The sequence below is a fragment of the Podarcis tiliguerta genome (genome assembly GCF_965153285.1).
Source record: "Podarcis tiliguerta genome assembly, chromosome: 18".
NCBI lineage: Eukaryota > Metazoa > Chordata > Lepidosauria > Squamata > Lacertidae > Podarcis > Podarcis tiliguerta.
The window spans coordinates 7,426,086-7,449,129 of record NC_139551.1 but is presented as its reverse complement, the minus strand read 5'-3'; the positions used below and the strand labels follow the sequence as shown (position 1 = coordinate 7,449,129).

General features: G+C 49.6%; 3 protein-coding genes across 3 annotated transcripts in view; 1 reads left to right on the top strand and 2 right to left on the bottom strand.

Annotated features, from left to right (window-relative positions):
- The first annotated feature begins 395 nt into the window (after positions 1–395).
- On the top strand, positions 396–19,476 carry LOC310668384 (potassium voltage-gated channel subfamily V member 2-like). The gene is made up of 4 exons (XM_083421622.1): positions 396–1,790; positions 4,193–5,207; positions 7,421–7,629; positions 19,015–19,476. Exons 1-2 carry the CDS (start codon positions 540–542, stop codon positions 4,721–4,723), a joined length of 1,782 nt encoding a protein of 593 aa, XP_083277748.1. The 5' UTR covers positions 396–539; the 3' UTR covers positions 4,724–5,207; positions 7,421–7,629; positions 19,015–19,476.
- The window catches only part of LOC310668257 (bone morphogenetic protein 4-like), a gene marked incomplete at its 5' end in the record, with an annotated part of 11,677 nt that continues 3,969 nt past the window's right edge, over positions 15,337–23,044 (bottom strand). Inside the window, 4 exons of the mRNA XM_083421281.1 lie at positions 15,337–15,771; positions 17,476–17,674; positions 19,888–20,010; positions 22,236–22,378. Of these exons, the coding sequence (XP_083277407.1) occupies positions 15,365–15,771; positions 17,476–17,674; positions 19,888–20,010; positions 22,236–22,378 (872 nt within the window). The 3' untranslated portion in view covers positions 15,337–15,364. The remainder of the gene's footprint in view (positions 15,772–17,475; positions 17,675–19,887; positions 20,011–22,235; positions 22,379–23,044) is intronic.
- Positions 15,365–23,044, bottom strand: part of LOC310668255 (bone morphogenetic protein 2-like) — a gene marked incomplete at its 3' end in the record, with an annotated part of 26,255 nt that continues 18,575 nt past the window's right edge. The window contains exons 6-9 of the mRNA XM_083421279.1: positions 22,236–22,378; positions 19,888–20,010; positions 17,476–17,674; positions 15,365–15,771 (exon numbers count right to left, since the gene is read on the bottom strand). Coding sequence (XP_083277405.1) covers positions 15,365–15,771; positions 17,476–17,674; positions 19,888–20,010; positions 22,236–22,378 — 872 coding nt within the window. The remainder of the gene's footprint in view (positions 15,772–17,475; positions 17,675–19,887; positions 20,011–22,235; positions 22,379–23,044) is intronic.

The window sequence follows — 23,044 nt, the reverse complement described above, 5'->3', positions numbered from 1 at the left end:
AGAGTGAAAAATACGGTAGTCCGGCCCCGCACAAGGTCTGAAGGACAGTGGACCGGCCCCCCTGCAGAAAAAGTTTGCAGAGAGCAAGAGGTTCTCCACACCTGGCTTTAAAGTCCAACAAGTTGGGGGGCAGGTTTTATGTACTGGAAGTTTTTTCAAGGATCAAAAGCACTTAAAGGATAGAGTGCCCATCGCGGGAGATGGGAGCGTCCGATAAATCAAAGGAAGACCCGGCTTCCAAAAATAGCTCCTTAACTTGAAAGGTTAACCCCATAAGCTTATTAACGTTTTAAGAAGCTTGGGCATAGCTGCTTTCAGATACACCCAGAGTCTCCGTCGTAGAAGCAGCCCGGGGGGGGGGGGAGGAAAACGCTCAGGGGGTTAAGCCAGACTGTGTGCACACACAGTAGCTGTTAGGAGGCGTTTGACGTGTCCCCCCCACCAAGCGCTCGTTGAATGGGAGCAGGAGCAGGGAGCCCCGGAACTGGGCTTCTCCTAGCAGCTAGGAGTCCGCAGCCTGTAAGCACCACTCAACAGCGATGAGGAAGCCCATAAACAGGCGGTCCAGCCTTTCAGCCAACTTGAAAATCGGCGACTACAAGAAATGCTGCCTGACACCCGAAGAGGAAGAAGTCCACATCCCCTTCGCTCAGGAGAGGCTGGTCAAGCAATGGGGGTCGATGCACAACGTGGCCGACAGGGCCCAGGAACGCCAGAACATCCCTCCCCGCAGGAACCGCTACTTTCTGAACCTCAACGTGGGCGGGAAATGCTTCCAGATCGCGTGCAAAGTGGCCGCAAGGTACCCGGTCACCAGGATCGGCCAGCTGGCCGTCGCCACCGACCCCATGAAGAAGCTGCAGCTCTGCGACGACTACTCGGTCCCGAGGAACGAATACTTCTTCGACCGGGACCCCCTCATCTTCCACTACGTCTTCCACTTCTACCGCAGCGGCGTCATGTGGATCATGCAGGAGCTCTGCCCGGCCAACTTTGTGGAGGAGATCGAGTACTGGGGCGTCCACATGAAGTACGCCCAGAGGTGCTGCCGTATCCTCTTTGAGGAGAAGCAGGACGAGATGGCTGAATACCTGAAGGTCCAACGGGAGCTGGAAGCAGAGCTGGAGCCGCTGGAGAGCGAGGTGAACTTCGAGGGCATGTTCCTGGGCACGTTCCGGAAGGCCATCTGGAACCTGGTGGAGAACCCGTTCTCCTCTATCCCGGCCAAGATCATCGCCATCATGTCCAGCGTCTGCGTGCTGGTGTCCATCGTGGGCATGACGCTCAGCACGGTGGAGGAGATGCAGCACAAGACCAGCAAGAAATGCATGGAGCGCGTGGAGACCGTCTGCGCCATCTTCTTCACCCTGGAGTACCTGATGAGGCTCATCTCCGCCTCCTCTTGCCAGCAGTTCCTGCGGGCGGCCTTCAGCGCCATCGACCTGGTCTCCATCCTCCCCTTCTACATCCAGCTCCTCTTCGAGAACCTGGGCGAGGGAGACACGGAGTACCACGAGGAGTTGCACAAGATGCGCAGCGTCGGGAAGCTGGGGAAGGTCCTCAAGCTCATCAAGCTCATGCGCATCTTCCGCATCCTCAAGCTGGCGCGCCACTCCACCGGCCTGCGGGCTTTCGGCTTCACCATCCGCCAGTGCTACCAGCAGGTCTGCTGCCTCCTCCTCTTCATCGCCATGGGCGTCTTCACCTTCTCGGCACTGATGCACTCTGTGGAGCACGACGTCCCCGGCACCAACTTCACCAGCATTCCCAGCGCCTGGTGGTGGGCAGCGGTGAGTAGAGTGCCTCTGGTTACCTGCTCCACAGGTGGGGCAACCTCCATTCCGTTTCCCCCAAACTACGCCCCGCTGCCAATCACTGGGTGGCGTCAGCTGATGATCACGGGGTTTAACCCTGCTGGGTGCTGCTTCAAAGGTAGCCCCACGTAGAGCGCATTGCAGTAGTCCAAGCGGGAGATAACTAGAGCATGCACCACTCTGGCAAGACAGTCCGCAGGCAGGTAGGGTCTTAGCCTGCGTACCAGATGGAGCTGGTAGACAGCAGCCCTGGACAGAGAATTAACCTGCGCCTCCATGGACAGCTGTGAGTCCAAAATGACTCCCAGGCTGCGCACCTGGTCCTTCAGGGGCACAGTTATCCCATTCAGGACCAGGGAGTCCCCCACATCTGCCTGTCCCCCCAAAATAGTACTTCTGTCTTGTCAGGATTCAACCTCAGTCTGTTAGCCGCCATCCATCCTCCAACCACCTACAGGCACTCACACAGGACCTTCACTGCCTTCACTGCTTCTGATTTAAAGGAGAGGCTAAAGGTCCCCGCCTCCCGCCCCCCCAGCCATCAGTCTCCTCCTCTCCAGGGTTTTCCCCCCAATCAATCAGAGACTGTGCCTGCGTGCCTGTCTTTGCTCCTCTCACTTCATGCCTCTGCTGGTTCTGGGACACAAAGGAGGAGGGGAGCTTGTCGCAGCAGGAGGGAGAGAGACCTGTGTCTCTTCACCAGGTTGACTCATCTCTGCTTCTTGGCCTCCCTCCTCCTCTGCTTCAGCTTCTGCCTTATCTCTGTCGCAGACTCTTCCAGCTCACTAAGCCCTGTTGCCCCTTCAGCTTCCAAACCTCCTCACAGTCTTCTCTGACCACTCATTGCTGTCCCACCCCCAATCCCCAGGCTCTCAAACTTCTTCCCTTGTGGGATCCCAGCTGACTCCTCCCAGCATTCCTCTGCATCCTACCAGTCCCTGACACCCTAAGCCTGTGGGTCACCTTTGACATGGGTCAATCAGGTGATGGATGAGTAGCCCTTGCCCACCCGTCTCAACCTCCCCCTGCTCCTGATTTAATCGTGTGGAATCAGACCATTAGCCCACCCAGCCTTGCCCTGGGCACAGGCAACACACGCTACGCCCCTGCCTCCTGCAGACCACAGCGATCTGCTTGGTGCTTAAGGGATGCTGAGCAAAACGGGTCTAGGGATGCAAGTGGCGCTGTGGTCTAAACCACTGAGCCTGTTGGGCTTGCCAATCAGAAGATCAGCAGTTCAAGTCCGCTAAACAGAGTGAGCTCCCATTGCTCTGCACCTGCTCCTGCCAACCTAGAAGTTCAAAAGCACACCAGTGCAAGTAGATAAATAGGTACTACTGTGGCAGGAAGGTAAACGGCATTTCTGTGGGCTCTGGTTTCTGTGACGGTGTCCCATTGCACCAGAAGCGGCTTAGTCCTGCTGGCCACATGACCAGGAAAGCTGTCTGTGGACAAACGCCGGCTCCCTCGGCCTGAAAATGAGGTGAGCGCTGCAACCCCAGGGGTCCTTTACCTTTACCTAGTGGTCTGGCTCTGGTCTGTGTGGGCAGAAAAAGGCTTAGCTCACTGGATGCTTAGGGCACGAGATGGCAGGGCACAAACCAAGCTAATTTGGGTGCATTGTCTCATAGATTTGCAGGCTTGGAACGGATCCGCAAGGTAAAGGGACCCCTGACCATTAGGTCCAGTCGTGACCGGCTGGGGTTGCTGCGCTCATCTCACTTTACTGGCCGAGGGAGCCAGTGTACAGCTTCCGGATCATGTGTCCAGCATAACTAAGCCGCTTCTGGCGAACCAGAGCAGCGCACGGAAACGCCATTTACCTTCCCGCCAGAGCGGTACCTATTGATCTACTTGTACCAGTGTGCTTTCGAACTGCTAGGTTGGCAGGAGCTGGGACCGAGCAACGGGAGCTCACCCTGTCGTGGGGATTCGAACCGCCGACCTTCTGATCGGCAAGTCCTAGGCTCTGTGGTTTTACCCACAGCGCCACCCGCGTCCCTAAGGGTACCAGGAATCCGGGGCATGCTCTCGATGAGCCGCAAGGCAGGCGTGCATCTCCGCTGCTTGCCAACGAGGCCCAATTCTGTTTTTCGGTTCTGTGTCATTCTCTTCCTCCTCTCTCTAGAGCCAGTGTGGTGTAGTGGTTAAGAGCAGTGGACTCGTAATCTGGTGAACCGGGTTCGTGTCTCCGCTCCTCCACATGCAGCTGCTGGGTGACCTTGGGCCAGTCACACTTCTCTGAAGTCTCTCAGCCTCACTCACCTCACAGAGTGTTTGTTGTGGGGGAGAAAGGGAAAGGAGAATGTTAGCCGCTTTGAGACTCCTGAAGGGGAGTGAAAGGCGGGATATCAAATCCAAACTCTTTCTTCTTCTAGGTCAGCCTCTCTACGGTGGGCTACGGGGACACCGTTCCGGACACATTTCTGGGGCGCATGGTGGCCTTTGGCTGCATCTCCTTTGGCATAATCTTGAACGGGATGCCCATCTCCATCCTCTACAATAAGTTCTCGGACTACTACGCCAAGCTGAAGTCCCACGAGAACGAGACCACCCTTTCGCTCAAGCTCTCGCGGAAACTCAACTTCAGGGCCAGAGCCTGGAGGAAGTTCAACGAGTGCCTCTGCGCTGAGTACATCATCCCCAGCCAGCAAGCTTCGCATCAGGCCCATGCCCGCCACGGGTACCATCCCGTCCATCAGGGGCACCCCGTCACCCGCCAGCCGGGGCACCCTCACTCCCAAATGCCCCATTCTCCCGTCCACTGCTCAGACCACCTCGCCCCCCAACCGCAGCCTCACCATGCCCACCCAGAGGCTCTCAACACCCACCTCGCTCCGCCGTCGGGGCGGCCCACCCCTCAGCCATCGCCGCGGCCGCCCTCTCAAGCCAGGCGAGGGAGCCAGTAGAAGGTGGAGAGAGGGTTTTGTGGTCTTTTTAGGAGGGTATGATCCGTTTGCAAAGGGCCACATTTATTTATTATTATTAGAGCCAGTGTGGTGTAGTGGTTAAGAGCGGTGGTCTCGTAATCTGGGGAACCGGGTTCGCTTCCCCGCTCCTCCACCTGCAGCTGCTGGGTGACCTTGGGCCAGTCACACTTCTCTGAAGTCTCTCAGCCCCACTCACCTCACAGAGTGTTTGTTGTGGGGGAGGAAGGGAAAGGAGAATGTTAGCCGCTTTGAGACTCCTTTGGGTAGTGATAAAGCGGGATATCAAATCCAAACTCTTCTTCCTCTTCTTACATATTGAGTTTATATACTGCCCTATACCCGGAGGTCTCAGAGCGGTTCACAGAATCGATCACAATGTATACCATCAGAATAAAAACAACAACCCAATAACACAAATAATTCAAAATTATTGGGAAACGATTTATACTGAACTTTTAAAAACGTTAAAAAAATATTTTGCTAAAAACCCAGTTGCATTATTGCTGGGATTATTAACAACATAAGTTTCCAATAGAGAGAGAAATTTGTTTCTATATGCTACAGCGGCCGGCCGCATATTATTAGTGCAAAAATGGAAAACAGATAAAGTGCCAGCGAAGGAAGACTGGCATATTAAACAGTTAGAAAATGCAGAGTTGGCAGGGATGCCCTCTAGAATAAGAAAACAAAATGATGAACGATATAAAGAGGACTGGATGCTATTTAGAGAATATATGGGAAAGTATTATAAGCAAACAATTTACCTAGCAGGATGGTAACATTTTCAGCAGAGTAAGAAATAAATAAAGTAGATAAAAGCGGTTGCGATAGACGGGGTGAACTAAGAAAACACGAGGAAGAATGGGGTTGAAAAGAACCATGGAAAGAGTTTATACAGGAAGTCAAGGAATGTTTTCTGATTTTTTGTTTGTTACATCTTTGAAAGGTTTTTCTTTCTTGCATCTTTTTTTGTTTATGCTTTGTTGATGTGGAAGGTTATCAGAAAATCAAATAATAAATTTAAAAATAAAAATGTGCAGTGCAGATGAGCAGCTTGCTTGCTTGCATATGGCCCTCACAGAACCCGAAAATAATTCCTCCAGACTCATAAGGAGGCAGCCATACGTCACACGTGATTCCATCACAAACAGTGAGGGTAAAGTAAAGGTAACGGGACCTCTGACCATTAGGTCCAGTCTTGGCCGACTCTGGGGTTGCGGCACTCGTCTCGCTTTACTGGCCGAGGGAGCCAGCGTACAGCTTCGGGGTCATGTGGCCATCATGACTAAGCCGCTTCTGGCGAACCAGCGCAGCACACGGAAACGCCGTTTACCTTCCCGCCAGAGTGGTACCTATTTATCTACTTGCACTTTGATGTGCTTTCGAACTGCTAGGTTGGCAGGAGCAGGGACCGAGCAATGGAAGCTCACCCCGTCATTGCGGGGATTCGAACCGCCGACCTTCTGATCGGAAAGTCCTAGGCTCTGTGGTTTAACCCGCAGCGCCACCACCATCTAACACTGAGAGAGCAGGTCCTAATTTTGCATGTTACATTTCCTGGGTTTAAGCCACTCTCGCTTTTTTAGGTCCTTGGGGACTAGAAGCTTGGATATAAAGCTGAGAAAGAGCATCACAACAACTTAAGATGAACATGTAAATGGGCCTGGGAAAGAGAGGTATCTAGGGTGGGGGTTTTAACTTTTAAAAAATGAAATCAAGAATGAAAGACCTTTCGTTTTTCTGTGCATGGGGTCTCTGCCAACAGGACTTAGAACAGACACAGGGAGCTTATAGACAGCCACCCAAAAAAAGAAGCCACAGCAAATTTTGTGCATGGGTTGTCATCCAAAAAATCACCAGCACCCCTTTTTCAGCTAAGAAAGTCAGCCATGGCTGTTGAACCACAGCAAAGTGGCTGGGTGATAAAGGGGACTAAGGAGGAATGGTTTTTCAGCTGGCAGCTGGACCCAGAGGCCTGTACAGTGGTGCCCCGCAAGACGAATGCCTCGCAAGACGGAAAACCCACTAGACGAAAGGGTTTTCCGTTTTGGAGGTGCTTCGCAAAACGAATTTGCTATGGGCTTGCTTCGCAAGACGAAAATGTCTTGCGATTCCTGGGGTTTTTTTTCCCTCCCCCCCCCCTTTTCCCCAAGCCCCTAAGCCGCTTAACAGCTGTTCGCTAAGCCGCTTAACAGCTGATCGCTAAGCCGCTTAACAGCTGATCTAAGCCGCTTAACAGCTGATCTAAGCTGGTAATAGCCTTTTAGCAGGTAATCCGCTAATCCCTTAAGCCTTTAATAGCCGCTAATAGCCGCTAAACTGCTAATAGCGCTAATCCGCTAATGGGCTTGCTTCGCAAGACGGAAAAAGCCGCAAGACGAAGAGACTCGCGGAACGGATTCTTTTCGTCTTGCGAGGCACCACTGTAGTCCATTGAAAAATGAATGGGCTGAGGTCAGGGCCAGATTTAGGTTTGATGAGGCTCTAAGCTACTGAAGGTGATGGGGCCCTTTATATGTCCAGCTGTCCTTTGTCAACAAAAAATTCTCACTTTTTTGTGTGTTGAATATATGCTATATGGTAATTTGTGGACCGCATAGGTATCTAAAACCATTTGCACATAACAAAATACGTATTTTATCAAAGTAATTGTTGAACTGAAATACAGTTAAGAAGTATAAAGGTAAAGGGACCCCTGACTGTTAGGTCCAGTCGCGGACAACTCTGGGGTTGCAGCGCTCATCTCGCTTTACTGGCCAAGGGAGCCGGCGTTTGTCCGCAGACAGCTTCTGGGTCATGTGGCCAGCATGACTAAGCCGCTTCTGGCAAAACCAGAGCGGTACCTATTTATCTACTTGCACTTTGACGTGCTTTCGAACTTCTAGGTGGGCAGGAGCAGGGACCAAGCAACAGGAGCACACCCTGTTGCGGCAATTCAAACCACGACCTTCTGATCAGCAAGCCCTAGGCTCAGTGGTTTAGACCACTGCACCACCCTCGACCCTTTATTAAGAAGTTTATTAATAGTGAAATACAATTAAGAAGTATATTAATAGTGAAATAATTATTAAGCTCCAACTTAAAATGCAGGGGAACGGGTGGCGCTGTGTTTAAACCACAGAGCCTAGGGCTTGCCGATCAGAAGGTCGGTGGTTCGAATCCCCGCGACGGGGTGAGCTTCCATTGCTCGGTCCCTGCTCCTGCCAACCTAGCAGTTCGAAAGCACGTCAAAGTGCAAGTAGATAAATAGGTACCCCTCCGGCAGGAAGGTAAACGCCGTTTCCGTGCGCTGCTCTGGTTTGCCAGAAGCGGCTTAGTCATGCTGGCCACATGACCCGGAAGCTGTACACTGGCTCCCTCGGCCAATAAAGCGAGCAACGGGAGCTCACTCCATCACATGGATTCAAACCTCCGACCTTCTGATCGGCAAATCCTAGGCTCTGTGGTTTAACCCACAGCGCCACCCGCATCCCATGATGGGAATTGTAAGCTGGGGACTCAAGTTTGGGAAACCTTGGAGTTAAAATGTAAATGGTGGCATTTCACTGCTTTGGCAATGTGCTCTTGCAGGGGTCGTCCAACCCCGAGACCCATCTCTGACCCCATTTCACCTAGTCGCTTAATAGGCACATTGTTTATCCCAGAAATGGCACTTTTCCAGATATGCACAGTGCAACCTTAGAATTGCCCCTAAATGCAAACCAGCAAGGAATTCTCCTGCATCCCAGAGAGTCACAGAAACAGACTAGAAAACCTATGGAAAGTGATTGGTCTCGATAACATAAACATTTTGGAACTTTCGCAGCGGCAAGCTAAAGTCTGCATCAGCCGAAAGAAGGAACAAGCTGGAGCGAGCATGCTAATCTAGGATTAAATGATTAAATGTCTCGACAGGTCAGGGTTTCTGAGCCGTGGAGCCTGACCACAATGAGGCTGCCAGGATCTTTTAATTCCCAGGTGAAGGAGAAGAATCGGGGGGGGGGGGAGTCACACCCTCTGGGTTCAATTCCAGGATCTTTTCTGTCTCTCTTAAAATTGTTCCTTTTTCCTCCTTGCCGTCCCCTCTTCTTTTTAACTGTTTTCTGTTGCTGCTCCTGCTGTAAAGATTTCTTCTAAATTAAGCTTGTGTTGTTGTGTGACAAGTGTTTCATTTAACACTTACGCCCAGAATCTCCCGGACATATCCGGAATACTGCAGTTGTAGCCTTATGAGGCTTTGCCCTCGGGTGGGAAAAATATCGCGCCTGGGAAAGGGAAAGACTCTCCTCCTGCGAGAGAGGGGAGTGGTTGTGGTCGGGAGCCGGACTCCGCCTCAAGCAGGGGGCATTAGCCCCCTGCCTCCCACTCACCTGGCTGGCGCCCACGCCCAGGTGCCTGCGAGGGGGCGTGTTTATCAGCCTAAATTGCTGCGGCACCAGCCTTCCGGCCTCACTTTTTGTAGTCCCGTCGTGAGTCACCCACCCTCCACACCCTTAGAGCTCAGGGTCTCAGTTTTCTCTTAGCCTTGCTATGGACCTTAGGTTGGTCGCCCTGGTTGTCCGGGGGGCCTGGTAGGAATTTTTCCATTTGGCATTAGGCCATTTTGGTTTTTTCGCCTACCTCGTAGCAATCGTCACAACTTTCGTGGTATTGGTGGGTAGGTTAAAGGTAAAGGTAAAGGTACCCCTGCCCGTACAGGCCAGTCGTGTTCGACTCTAGGGTTGCGTGCTCATCTCGCTCTAGAGGCCGTAAGCCGGCATCGTCCGAAGACACTTCTGGGTCACGTGGCCAGCGTGACAAAGCTGCAGCTGGCGAGCCAGCACCAGAGCCGCACACGGAAACGCCATTTACCTTCCCGCTATAAAGCGGTCCCTATTTATCTACTTGCACTTAAGAGTGCTTTCGAACTGCTAGGTGGGCAGGAGCTGGGACCGAACGACGGGAGCTCACCCCGCCGCGGGGATTCAAACCGCCGACCATACGATCAGCAAGTCCTAGGCACTGAGGTTTTACCCACAATGCCACCCGCGTCCGGTGGGTAGGTTAGGCATTGGAATAATGTGTTGTGGTGTGTCGAAGGGCTAGGTGTGGCCATCGCCTGCGCCTTCAATTTTGGGTATTCCGTTAAAGGAATCCGGCGGTCGTGTATTCTGTCCGATGCCTGCTTGGCGGGAGGCCATGGCACGACCCTCGGTGACATCAGGGGAGAGCCTATAGTTGGATTAGCATCAACAGGCTCCACCTACTGGTGAATAAACCCCCCCTTGTTTTAGACTCACCCCTCTCCGAGGGGGTGGAGTCAGCTGACGTAATCCAATGCCTAAGCTAATACCTTTTCACTTGCTGTAATCAATAAAGTTGTGGCCTTTTCTTGCCCATTAACCTTATATCACGTGTCCTTATGTTTTCATTCCACTACGTGGGGATCGGGTCTTCGAACCACAAGTGGGAGTCAACAGACACTCAAGGAATAGCTTCGGAGAAAAGGCTTTTATTTCTACCATCCATGAACTGGTAGAAGGAGCAAGTGTGATAAGTCACAAAAAGCATGCACAAAGTTCACAATCATGTGCACAAGCATATATACCCCTTTCCAGTTCCCTCCTCCTTTTCCAGGAGTCCTGCCCCATGAGTTCCTCTGAGCATGAACAGAAAGCTGTCTTGGGACTATTGGGACTCTTGGCACCCTTCCCAGGAAAGGGGTTTCAGAGTGTTCAGATAGGTTTCAATCTCTTGTTCTGGCATGGTTCCCGGACAGAAAGCAAGTTGCCATGTGGTTCTTTAGCAAGGCCAGAAGGCATGAGAAAGGCCTGAGAAACAATGGACTGTTCTCTACCTTTGTTACAGCAGAGCGGAATGTTTCTGATGCTTAGCTGCTGAGAAAATGATTTTGAAAAGCTTAGAATAGAATCATAGAATCATAGAGTTGGAAGAGACCACAAGGGCCATCGAGTCCAACCCCCTGCCAAGCAGGAAACACCATCAGAGCACTCCTGACATATGGTTGTCAAGCCTCTGCTTAAAGACCTCCAAAGAAGGAGACTCCACCACACTCCTTGGCAGCAAATTCCACTGTCGAACAGCTCTTACTGTCAGGAAGTTCTTCCTAATGTTTAGGTGGAATCTTCTTTCTTGTCGTTTGGATCCATTGCTCCGTGTCCGCTTCTCTGGAGCAGCAGAAAAGAACCTTTCTCCCTCCTCTATGTGACATCCTTTTCTATATTTGAACATGGCTATCATATCACCCCTTAACCTCCTCTTCTCCAGGCTAAACATGCCCAGCTCCCTTAGCCCTTAGCTCCCTTTGTTCAGAATCCCTATATTCTGAACAAAATGCTTGTTTAACCTGGAGGTAGGCTGTATGAACTGTGTATTGCTTTGTAATGATTTGTTGGGTCTCTGGACCGTAATAAAGATTGATGATGATGATGGTGATGAAGATAAATAAGAGGGGAGGGGAGCCTCTGAACTTCCAGACAGGACCATGGGAACCATTTTGTCTTGACAGCCAAGCAGCATGATCAAATATAAACATTCCTTGTTACCTCTTCAAATGTATTTCTGGAAAAGCAGATGTCTTGCATTAAAGTTTCCACCTTGGCTTGGCAATCGGTGCGTATACAGAAACTTCTTGCTAAAGCCCCGTAATTTATTTATTTTTTTAAAAGGAAATCCCACAAATGTTCTGGTTTGATTTCTGTCCAGCTTTCTTTGCACTGAAAGCCCCTCTGAGTGGCAGTAATTTGATAGCCTAACTGGGACATGTGAAAAGGATCTAGGAGTCTTGGTTGACCACAAACTTGACATGAGCCAACGGTGTGACGCGGCAGCTAAAAAAGCCAATGCAATTCTGGGCTGCATCAATAGGAGTATAGCATCTAGATCAAGGGAAGTAATAGTGCCACTGTATTCTGCTCTGGTCAGACCTCCCCTGGAGTACTGTGTCCAGTTCTGGGCACCACAGTTCAAGAAGGACACTGACAAACTGGAACGTGTCCAGAGGAGGGCAACCAAAATGGTCAAAGGCCTGGAAACGATGCCTTATGAGGAACGGCTAAGGGAGCTGGGCATGTTTAGCCTGGAGAAGAGGAGGTTAAGGGGTGATATGATAGCCATGTTCAAATATATGAAAGGATGTCATATAGAGGAGGGAGGAAGGTTGTTTTCTGCTGCTCCAGAGAAGCGGACACGGAGCAATGGATCCAAACTACAAGAAAGAAGATTCCACCTCAACATTAGGAAGAACTTCCTGACAGTAAGAGCTGTTTGACAGTGGAATTTGCTGCCAAGGAGTGTGGTGGAGTCTCCTTCTTTGGAGGTCTTTAAGCAGAGGCTTGACAACCATATGTCAGGAGTGCTCTGATGGTGTTTCCTGCTTGGCAGGGGGTTGGACTCGATGGCCCTTGTGGTCTCTTCCAACTCTATCATTCTATGATTCTATGAAACATCACAAAAGAGGTGATACAGAAAGCCATCTTCGAATATCGAAAGGGCTTTCGCGTGAAAGATGGGACAAGCTTGTTCTCTGGTGCTGCAGAGGGCAAGACCCAAACCAATGGGTTCAAATTGCGAGAAAGGAGATTCCAGAGAACTTTCTGACCCTTTTCAGAAAGTGGCGGTCATGGTTTTTTTACCTGTGGTTCCTGCTTTCCGGGGGCTGGACTAGATGACCTGTGGTGACCCCACCCAACTTTACAATTCTATGTTTCTAGTATTTTTTCGTCTGTTGCGCTGTTTGAATTTATTTAGGTGAGCAAATAGGGTTCACTGAAAGGGCAGCGCAGACCAGAAATCAGGGACACCAGCTGTTGAAATGCCAATACACAACCCCTCAGTTTAGGGACGCGGGTGGCGCTGTGGGTTAAACCACAGAGCCTAGGACTTGCCGATCAGAAGGTCGGCGGTTCGAATCCCTGCGACGGGGTGAGCTCCCGTTGCTTGGTCCCTGCTCCTGCCAACCTAGCAGTTCGAAAGCACGTCAAAGTGCAAGTAGATAAATAGGTACTGCTCTGGCGGGAAGGTAAACGGTGTTTCCGTGCGCTGCTCTCGTTCGCCAGAAGCGGCTTCGTCATGCTGGCCACATGACCCAGAAGCTGTACGCCGGCTCCCTTGGCCAGTAAAGCGAGATGAGCGCCGCAACCCCAGTAGCTCACGACTGGACCTAATGGTCAGGGGTCCCTTTACCTTTACCTTACCCCTCAGTTTGGATTTACCGGTAGATCTTAATTTACCTTTGCAGTTTCACAAATCTTGGTGAATCACCTTCTCACCTGTCTCCACCCCCACTTAAGACAAGAATACTATTTACAGAAGAAGGAAAGGTCTAGTTTGGTCTTTAATAGGAAAACAGTACCACATGAAACACAGCACACGCCAAAATAATAATGAAAGCCGTAACAAATATTTTACAAATATTTACAAGTGTCTCTGTACAGGGAGCATCCAGTATTTGTATCCAACTAAATCCTACTCAGAGTAGGCCCTCAGAAAACGATGGGCTCTCCTCCATCGGTTGTCAACAAGCTGAGGTTGGGTGGCCATCTGCCAAGGATTCTTTAGCAGAGATTCCTGCGTGTCGGGGTCAGACTAGATGACCACGGGAACCCCTTCCAGCTCTATGATTCTAGACCCAGACCCATCTGGGTGTGACTCTCTTAATTCCATTGGCTTCAGCTGGTCTACTCTTTTGAGTCTGACGTAGCTGAAAACAACATCATCTGTACATACAGACGCACAAACATATATATTTATATATTAACACTTTGGATATTTACAGTATAGTACATTCTGTATTGAGAAGATCCTTTGGCCTGAGACCATGTTTTCCAACTAAATTCTTTTTGCTGTATATCCACCCACTCCTTCCTCGCTTTCGCTCACCTCTCCCCAAAAAAATGAAATTCCATTCAAAGGCAGGTTTATGAATACGCAGCACTCAATTCCAGAACGCTGGCTTTCCCTACAACCCTGGTAGAATAGGGGTTGGCGACGGGGCCAAATCAGGCCTGGAGAACAGGCGCTGGCTGGCGTTTCTAATGCGGGGGCCACCAATGGTGAGACACGGCCCATGCTGAGCAACATGAGGGATGTGATACATAAGTAGCAGTCAAGTACGACATTCCTTGTTTTCCTAGAGTGGCCATGCAGGGGAATGTTTGGTCCAGCCAGTCGAGAACTTCCTGTTTCCTCCTGGCTGGGACATACTTCCTTTGCATGTGACTAGAGGTGGGCATAGCCTTACCTGCCCAGGTAACAAAATGGCAAGGCGCACCCCCTGTCTTTGATTCTTCCTTTTCAGTCTTCCTTTCCTCGTGTGAACTGCAGTGACTGCGAGTCTGCAGTCACTGGGATTAAACCCCCATATGCGGTAGATCCACACTTACGTATTTGTAACTAAGTCTGCCTTCAGGGATCCAACTGTGAACTGATGATGCGAGTAAACTTCTTTCATATACTTTACACAACATTGTGGCGCGTTTATTCTTTTAAGAGGGATATAAGGGAGCTTACCAGGAACCTAATACAGTGGGTGCTCAGGTTGTGACCGTGATCCATGCAGGATGCATGTTCGCAACCCGCGTCTGCACATCTGTGCATGCGCGGGTTGCGATTTGGCGCTTCTGCGTACGCACAAAGCACGATTTAGCACTTCTGCACATGCACGGCCGCCAAAACCTGGAAGTAACCCGTTCCGGTACTTCTGGGCTTCCACGGTCCGTAATCTGAAAAAAACGCAACCTGAAGCGTCTGTAACCCGAGGTATGACTGTATTGAGAGGCTTAAACAAGCCTGCAACCGGCTATCCACTGTGCATTTAAAGGGGGAATGTAAAACTCTAGTGCTAGAGTGCAAAATATGGTCTGAAGCTCAGCATCGAAAAAAACTAAGATCATGGCCACTGGTCCCATCACCTCCTGGCAAATAGATGGGGAAGAAATGGAGGCAGTGAGAGATTTTACTTTCTTGGGCTCCATGATCACTGCAGACGGTGACAGCAGTCACAAAATTAAAAGACGCCTGCTTCTTGGGAGAAAAGCAATGACAAACCTGGACAGCATCTCAAAAAGCAGAGACATCACCTTGCCAACAAAGGTCCATATAGTAAAAGCTATGGTTTTCCCAGTAGTGATGTATGGAAGTGAAAGCTGGACCATAAAGAAGGCTGATCGCCAAAGAATGAATGCTTTTGAATTTTGGTGCTGGAGGAGACTCTGGAGAGTCCCATGGACTGCAAGAAGATCCAACCTCTCCATTCTGAAGGAAATCAGCCCTGAGTGCTCACTGGAAGGACAGGTCCTGAAGCTGAGGCTCCAAGACTTTGGCCACCTCAGGAGAAGAGAAGACTCCCTGGAAAAGACCCTGATGTTGGGAAAGATGGCGGGCATAAGGAGAAGGGGACGACGGAGGACGAGATGGTGGGACAGTGTTCTCGAAGCTACCAGCATGAGTTTGACCCAACTGCGGGAGGCAGTGGAAGACAGGAGTGCCTGACGTGCTCTGGTCCAGGGGGTCACGAAGAGGCGGACACGACTAAACAACAACAACCCAAAAACTCTGCTAGCCCAAGTTAGGAAGGATATTAATAAACACCATATCCTCTCCTGCCTCTCTGAACATTCCCACACGACGGAGGCGTGTGGCTCAGTGGCAGCCGCAGCTCCCAGCCACCATGTCATCATACTGCTTGAGCACCACGTTTTCGTCGTCGTCAAAATATAGCAGGTTGATGGAGAACAACTTGTCAGGCACGCAACAGGGGCCGCTGACTTCCTGACTCAGCTTCAGGGCGTTGATGATGGAGAGGACGGTGGCGTGGTTCGTAGGCCTCATGTTCTCCCCCAGTGGGAAGGGGCAGGAACCTTTGCAATGGTAGGCGTTGTAACCCCGGGGGGAGATGATCCAGCCGGACCACCCGATTTCCTCAAAGTCCACGGAGAGCGGGAGCCTCTGGCAAGGCAGCTGGTTGTCCACTGAGCGAGGGGTCCGCGTGCCGTTGGATTTGGGGGCTGCCAGGTGCCCAGGAAGGGGCGCGTTCTGATGGGACAATTCTAAGCAGGAGACAACGAGATCGGAGTCGTATTAATAATAGTAATAATTTCTTATTCATACCCCGCCCATCTGGCTGGGCTTCCCCAGCCGCTCTAGGCAGCTCCCGACAGAATATTAAAAGCACAATAGAACATCAAACATTAAAAGCTTCCCCAAACAGGGCTGCCTTCAGATGTCTTCTAAAAGTCAGAGAGTTGTTTATTTCCTTGACATCTGATGGGAGGGCGTTCCCCAGGGCGGGCGCCACCACCGAGAAGGCCCTCTGCCTGGTTCCCTGTAACCTCACTTCTCACAGTGAGGGAACTGCCAGAAGGCCCTTGGCGCTGGACCTCAGTGTCCAGGCTGAATGATGGGAGTGGAGACGCTCCTTCGGGTATACTGGACCGAGGCCGTTTAGGGCTTTAAAGGTCAGTGCCAACACTTTGAATTGTACTTGGAAATGTACTGGGAGCCAATGTAGGTCTTTCAGCACTGGTGTTATATGGTCTCGGTGGCCACCCCCAGTCACCAGTCTAGCTGCCGCATTCTAGATTAATTGCAGTTTCTGGGTCACCTTCAAAGGTAGCCCCACGTAGAGCACATTGCAGTAGTCCAAGCGGGAGATAACTAGAGCATGCACCACTCTGGCAAGACAGTCCATGGGCAGGGAGGGTCTCAGCCTGCGTACCAGATGGAGCTGGGAGACAGCTGCCCTGGACACAGAATTGACCTGTGCCTCCATGGACAGCTGTGAGTAGCATGAAAGGCCATTTGAGAAGATTAACGTCCGCTTATCTTTCCGAAGACATTTAGATGCCACCCTCTCGCATTTAAAAGTGCCACGTTGCAAAATAAAATTTAAAGTGTTGTCTTGAGAGACAATGGAGTGCACATCCGAAGGTGAAACATTGAAATGGCCTCCCTGGGACACAAGACTTTTGGCACCAGTTTGGCCGCAGAACTTGCCAGAAGGAGCTGTACAGTGGTACCTCGGGTTACATACGCTTCAGGTTACAGACTCTGCTAACCCAGAAATAGTACCTTGGGTTAAGAACTTTGCTTCAGGGTGAGAACAGAAATCATGCTCCAGCGGTGCAGTGGCAGCGGGAGGCCCCATTAGCTAAAGTGGTGCTTCAGGTTAAGAACAGTTTCAGGTTAAGTACGGACCTCTGGAATGAATTAAGTACTTAACCTGAGGTACCACTGTACAACTGTCTTAGGGACTCTGCTGTGGATTTGGGAAGGATTTGAAAAAATAGGTTAACATTTAAATCTTAGAATAGCTTTGGCAAGTGGATATAGGCTGTAGGATTAGAAGTAGGAGATGGTGTATTTTAAAACAGTATTATCTGTAAGTAATAAAATGTGAAGATTTTTAGGGTTAAACAAGTGCGATAAAAAAAATATGGGTGGAAATTACGATATATGTAACTGCTAAAGATGAGGTAAAATGAAAATCAGATGGGGGGGGGATTGGGGGAAACCCACCTAACAATGTTTAGAAAAAAAATAAGGACAAGACAAGAATTTGTTTGTGTTGTTGGTTTTTCTGTTTGTGTTGTTTATTTGTGTTATAAAATGAATAAAAGTTTTTGGAAAAGAAGGAAAAGAAAGTGCATTATTCCCAAGTTCACTACAGATGTTACAGTCTTTTATGTCCCCTTTTATTAAATGTCCTTGATCATGCCACGGCGATAGACAAAAACACATCTTTCTTTACTCACCTAGGAAGGGGTTGCTGGGCAACAGGGCCCCCCGACGCCCGTCGTCAGTGAACAAAACCAGCATGGGCCTTTTGCTTTCGTGGTGATCTCTGCCCGACGCGAACTGCACGGCTCCATCGTCCAGGGGTGCCCCACCAAGGGACCGCACAGTGACCAACAGCCCCTGGTTACTGCTTTCCTCATCCATCCAGGAGCGGACCTGCAACGTCACGTCAGACCGGTTAATGTTTTGCACGCGGAGACGTGTGGATCGAGAGAGCGAGCCAAGCCGCGCCCGGTGGCAGAGGAGAGGATAATTCCGGTTGTCCTTTTCCGAACTCTTTCCCAACTCTACAGTCTCCTCTTTTGAGACCAGAACTGCACACAGTACCCCCAATGCGGTCGCACCGCAAAAATCAATTCACAGTTCTAAAAATACACATTGTGGGTTGTACCTAATGTAGCACTAAGTCAGGCACAGGCAAACTGGGCCCTGCAGCTGTTTTGGGACTACAACTCCCATCATCCACAGGACCAGTGGTCAGGGATGATGGGAATTGTAGTCCCAAAACATCTGGAGGGTCGAGTTAGCCTATGCCTGCACTAAATGCAAGGATATCTGCTTGTGGTGCTATACTTTACAGGGGGCAAGGAGGCATGTTACGGATTGGTTACGATATCACAAGTTACATGAAATGTTTAAATCAGGTAGAAAAAAAGGGGTTTTCTGGACCAAAGCTTACAATTCGAAAAATAACTTTTACAAAACAAAGAGACACTTTTGTCCAAAATGTACAATTTGTTATCAGAGTGGGGAGCAAAAGAGGAGTTTGTTAAAGCCTCAGTGACACACTGGGCAACAGATAGATTTTTAACCTCTGGGAAACTGACTTGAAGTTCACAGCATGTTATTCTTTGAAGGGAAACTACTTGAAAATGATTTACAGGTGGTATTTAACTCCTGAGTAGGCTTGCTAAGATGTAGAAGACTGGATCAGATAAGTGCTGGAGATGCAAAGAGGTCGAGAGAACGTTCTTTCGTATGTGGTGGACTTGTAAAATGGTAAAAGAGTATTGGGAAATGATCTAAAGCACCTTCCCAAAAAAGCCCAAGTCCTTTCTGTTGGGGATAATTCAGACTGAAATTCCCAGGTGTCAAAAAAGGTTACAGTGGTACCTTGGGTTACATACGCTTCAGGTTACATACACTTCAGGTTGCAGACTCCGCTAACCCAGAAATATTACCTCAGGTTAAGAACTTTGCTTCAGGATTAGAACAGAAATCGTGCGGCGGCAGCGGGGCAGCGGCGGGACCCCTGACCATTAGGTCCAGTAAAGGGACCCCTGACCATTAGGTCCAATCGTGACCGACGCTGGGGTTGCGGCGCTCATCTCGCTTTACTGGCCAAGGGAGCCGGCGTACAGCTTCCGGGTCATGTGGCCAGCAGGACTAAGCCGCTTCTGGCGAACCAGAGCAGCGCATGGAAACGCCGTTTACCTTCCCGCCGGAGTGGTACCTTATTTATCTACTTGCACTTTGACGTGCTTTCGAACTGCTAGGTTGGCAGGAGCAGGGACCGAGCAACGGGAGCTCACCCCGTCATTGCGCGGATTCGAACCGCCAACCTTCTGATCGGCAAGTCCTAGGCTCTGTGGTTTAACCCACAGCACTACCCGTGTAAACAAGTTTAGATGGATGCAATAATGGAATACTGAATGGTTTAGTTTTTTTGTAAAATATGCAGGGATTTATGATATGTAAAATGAACCATGGAAAGAGAAGAGGGGAAAGTCATTGATATTTTAAGGATGTAGAAATGAGCATTTTAAATTTTAAAACGGATATATAGTATCTCTGCTTGCGATGCATTATTGTTCCTGCAGACGGGTCCAAGTAGGCTTTGCGTAGACCAGAAACAGCTGAACTTGCCGGATTCCTGCTCTGAGGCAAAGACCAAACGCAGAACCAGTTGCGGCATGGAAAACATTTGCTCGGCTGCAATGCTGGAAACCTCTGGGGTCAACTTAGTAAAGGTAAAGGGACCCTTGACCATTAGGTCCAGTCGTGACCGACTCTGGGGTTGCGACGCTCATCTCACATTACTGGCCGAGGGAGCCGGCGTACAGCTTCCGGGTCATGTGGCCAGCATAACTAAGCCGCTTCTGGCGAACCAGAGCAGCGCACGGAAACACCGTTTACCTTCCCGCCGGAGTGGTACCTATTTATCTACTTGCACTTTGACGTGCTTTCAAACTGCTAGGTTGGCAGGAGCAGGGACCGAGCAAAGGGAGCTCACCCCGTCATTGCGGGGATTCGAACCGCCGACCTTCTGATCGGCAAGTCCTAGGCTCTGTGGTTTAACCCACAGCGCCACCCGCCTCCCGGGGTCAACTTAGAGCAGACTCTTAAAAAAGGCATCGAAACAAACTCACCGCTTGCGTGATGGCGAATACCTCCCAGCCCGTTCCTTGCACAGCAAGGAGTTTAGCAGACAGTAGCTTCTTTCCTTCAGGGGTATCCATGCTGTCTTTATCAAGGACCTGATAAATGCTCACCTGAAAGGATGGAGAGAGAGAGTAAGGTAAGACAAGGGAACCAGGTCTTGCTCACACCAGCCACAAAGTGCTCCAGTTTGTAAATGTCCCTTCGAATCGAGCCTGTTTAAGCAATTCACGTGAAATCCCACCCCAAAGTGCTGCAGGGGAGAAAACACTCTGTACATGCTCTGCAGAAACATCCTTTGCGGCTTTTTTCAAAGCTCTGTGGGGCAGCGGCAGCAGCTCCCAGGGCTTGGAAAGAGGATTCGGATGTCAACAGTTGTTTAATAATAATAATAATTTTTATTTATATCCCACCCTCCCCTGAAGGAGCGTCTCCACCCCCATCGTTTTGCCCGGACGCTGAGGTGCAGCGCCGAGGGCCTTCTAGCGGTTCCCTCACTGCGAGAAGCCAAGTTACAGGGAACCAGGCAGAGGGCCTTCTCGGTAGTGGCGCCCGCCCTGTGGAACGCCCTCCCATCAGATGTCAAAGCGATAAATAACTATCTGACATTTAGAAGACAAGTTAAGGCAGCCCTGTTCAGGGAAGTTTTTAATCTGGGATATTTTACTGTATTTTTTGTTTCTATGGAAGCCGCCCAGAGTGGCTGGGGAAACCCAGCCAGATGGGCGGGGTACAAATAATAAATTTTTTATTATTATTATTATTATTATTATTATTATTATTATTATTATTATCCCCGACCAGAGCCGGGCTCAGGGCAGCTAACACCAATAAAATCACAGTAAAAATGTAAGGGGGAGGGGAACGGATTTAAAATATAGGTTAAAATGCTGCCGCATTTTAAAAGCAGCCCATAGATCAAGACCATAAGGGGAGGGAAACAGAAGGGTCAGACTGAGGCCAAACCAAAGGCCAGGCGGAACAGCTCTGTCTTGCAGGCTCTGCGGAAAGATGTCAAGTCCTGCAGGGCCCTAGTCTCTTGTGACAGAGCGTTCCACCAAGTTGGGGCCAGCACTGAAAAGGCCCTGGCCTTAGTTGAGACCAATCTAACCACCTTGCGACTTGGGACCTCCAAGCTATTGTCATTTGTGGACCTTAAGGTCCTCCGTGGGGCATACCAGGAAAGGCGGTCCCGTAGGTACGAGGGTCCTAGGCCGTGAAGGGCTTTAAAGGTCAAAAGCAGCACCTTAGATCTGACCCTGTACTCCACCGGGAGCCAGTGCAGCTTGAAAAGCACTGGGTGAATATGCTCCCAAGGCAGAGACCCCATGAGGAGCCTCGCTGCAGCATTCTGCACCCGCTGGAGTTTCTGGGACAGCTTCAAGGGCAGCCCTGCGTAGAGCGAATTACAGTAGTCAAGCCTGGAGGTGACCGTCACGTGGATCACTGTGGCCAGGTCGGGGCGGGAAAGGGAAGGGACCAACTGCTTCCATTTGGAAGCTTCCAGACTCAAACCAGGTTTCTGGGGGGAGACAAGCTCATTCAGTAGAGCATGAGGCTCTGTCTCAGGGCCATGAGCCCCACATTGAGCAAAAGATTTTAGCGGGGTCAGACTAGATGACCTGCGTGGTCCCATGACTGGCAGAATCCGAGACCAGGGAGAAGAGTCGGTGGAAGAAGACTGGAAAAAATTTAAAGTATATTTACAGAAATACTGCAAAACTAATGAATGTTAGAAGAATGCTGGAATGAAGCTATATGGTTTTAGCAGAAATGTTATAAAGAACTAAGTAAAAACTGATTGTTAATGGGCGAAAGTGGAAAATCTAAAGTTAGATTGTGTTAAGATAAATTATAGAACAAAGAAAAAAAAGATTGAAAAAGATGGAGAGGATTTGCTGAAATAGCTAAATTGAACTAGAATACAAAAAAGGGAGGTGTGAGGAGGTCGATGAAACAAGTAAATGAAAGGCAAAGAAATGGAAATTGGATGTGTTTTTTAAATGTTTTTGTTTTTCTTGTTGTTTTGATGTATTGTTTTTTTTTTGTTTTCCTTTTTATCTTTGATGTATTGTTTGTTAAATTCTTTATTGTTTTTTTCTTTTTGTAACTATTAAATTTCTAATAAATATTATTATAAAAAAATTATAATAATAGATGACCTGCGTGGTCCCTCCCAACTATGATTCCATGATATGCTGTGCATGAGGAAGACTTGACCATTATTGGCCCAATTTTTCTTGGCCCTTGCAATTCCCGGCAACTGGGTCTTCAGAAGTCAAGAGTGCCTCTGGGCATGGAAAGAGCGGAGCTCCGGGGGAAGTCTTTGGCCGTTTACCTGGCAGAAGTGCTGCCTTCTGGGAAGAGGTCCGTCTGTGGCCCTTGCCCGCAGCTTGAAGAGGTGGAGCTCGGCTGTGAGGACCCTCTCGTTCTTTGCCACGCTGGACAGGACGAAGAGGAACCGCATCTGGTCACCGTGAGCTGGAGAAGGAAGAAGGGAAGGTTATTAGAAATGTCCTTTTGTCGTATTTTATAATAATAATAATAATAATATCTTTATTGTCATTGCCCCCTTCGGGGACAATGAGATTACTTGACTGCTCCATAAAAACACTAATTAAACAATACAGTATAATACAGCAAGGGAGATTAGATGACTTTCAAAGTCCGGGCTTCCCATTCAGGGCCGAGATTGCTCTGGAGAAGAAGCTGTTCTTAAGACGGCTCGTTCTTGTCTTCATCGTCCTGTATCTCCGTCCCGACGGCAAGAGCTCGAAGAGACAGTGACCAGGATGCGATGGATCTTTTACTATGTCCAGTGCCTTCCTATGGCACCTTGTGGCATAAATCTGCTCTAAGGTGGAGAGTGGGCAGCCAACAATGCTCTCTGCTGCCTTAACAACCCTGCGCAACCCCATCCTGTCCTGGGTAGTACAGCTTCCGTACCACACACATAAGCCATAAGTGAGCACACTCACTTGTTAGCTAAAAAGTGGAAAACCCAAGAATTACCAAAGATAGAAGAATGGCAGATGAAGATGATGGATTTTTCGGAGCTAGCCAACCTCACCGGAAGAGTCCGCGACCAGAAGGAGGAGGAGTATCAGGAAGAGTGGAATAAATTTAATGATTATTTAGTTAAATTTG

What these genes read in the sequence shown, in the direction of transcription:
- LOC310668384 (XM_083421622.1), top strand. Translation starts at nt 540, where the DNA reads ATGAGGAAGCCCATAAACAGGCGGTCCAGCCTTTCAGCCAACTTGAAA. An exon ending in GCGCCTGGTGGTGGGCAGCG is followed by an intron (nt 1,791 to 4,192) that starts GTGAGTAGAGTG and finishes TTCTTCTTCTAG; the next exon opens with GTCAGCCTCTCTACGGTGGG.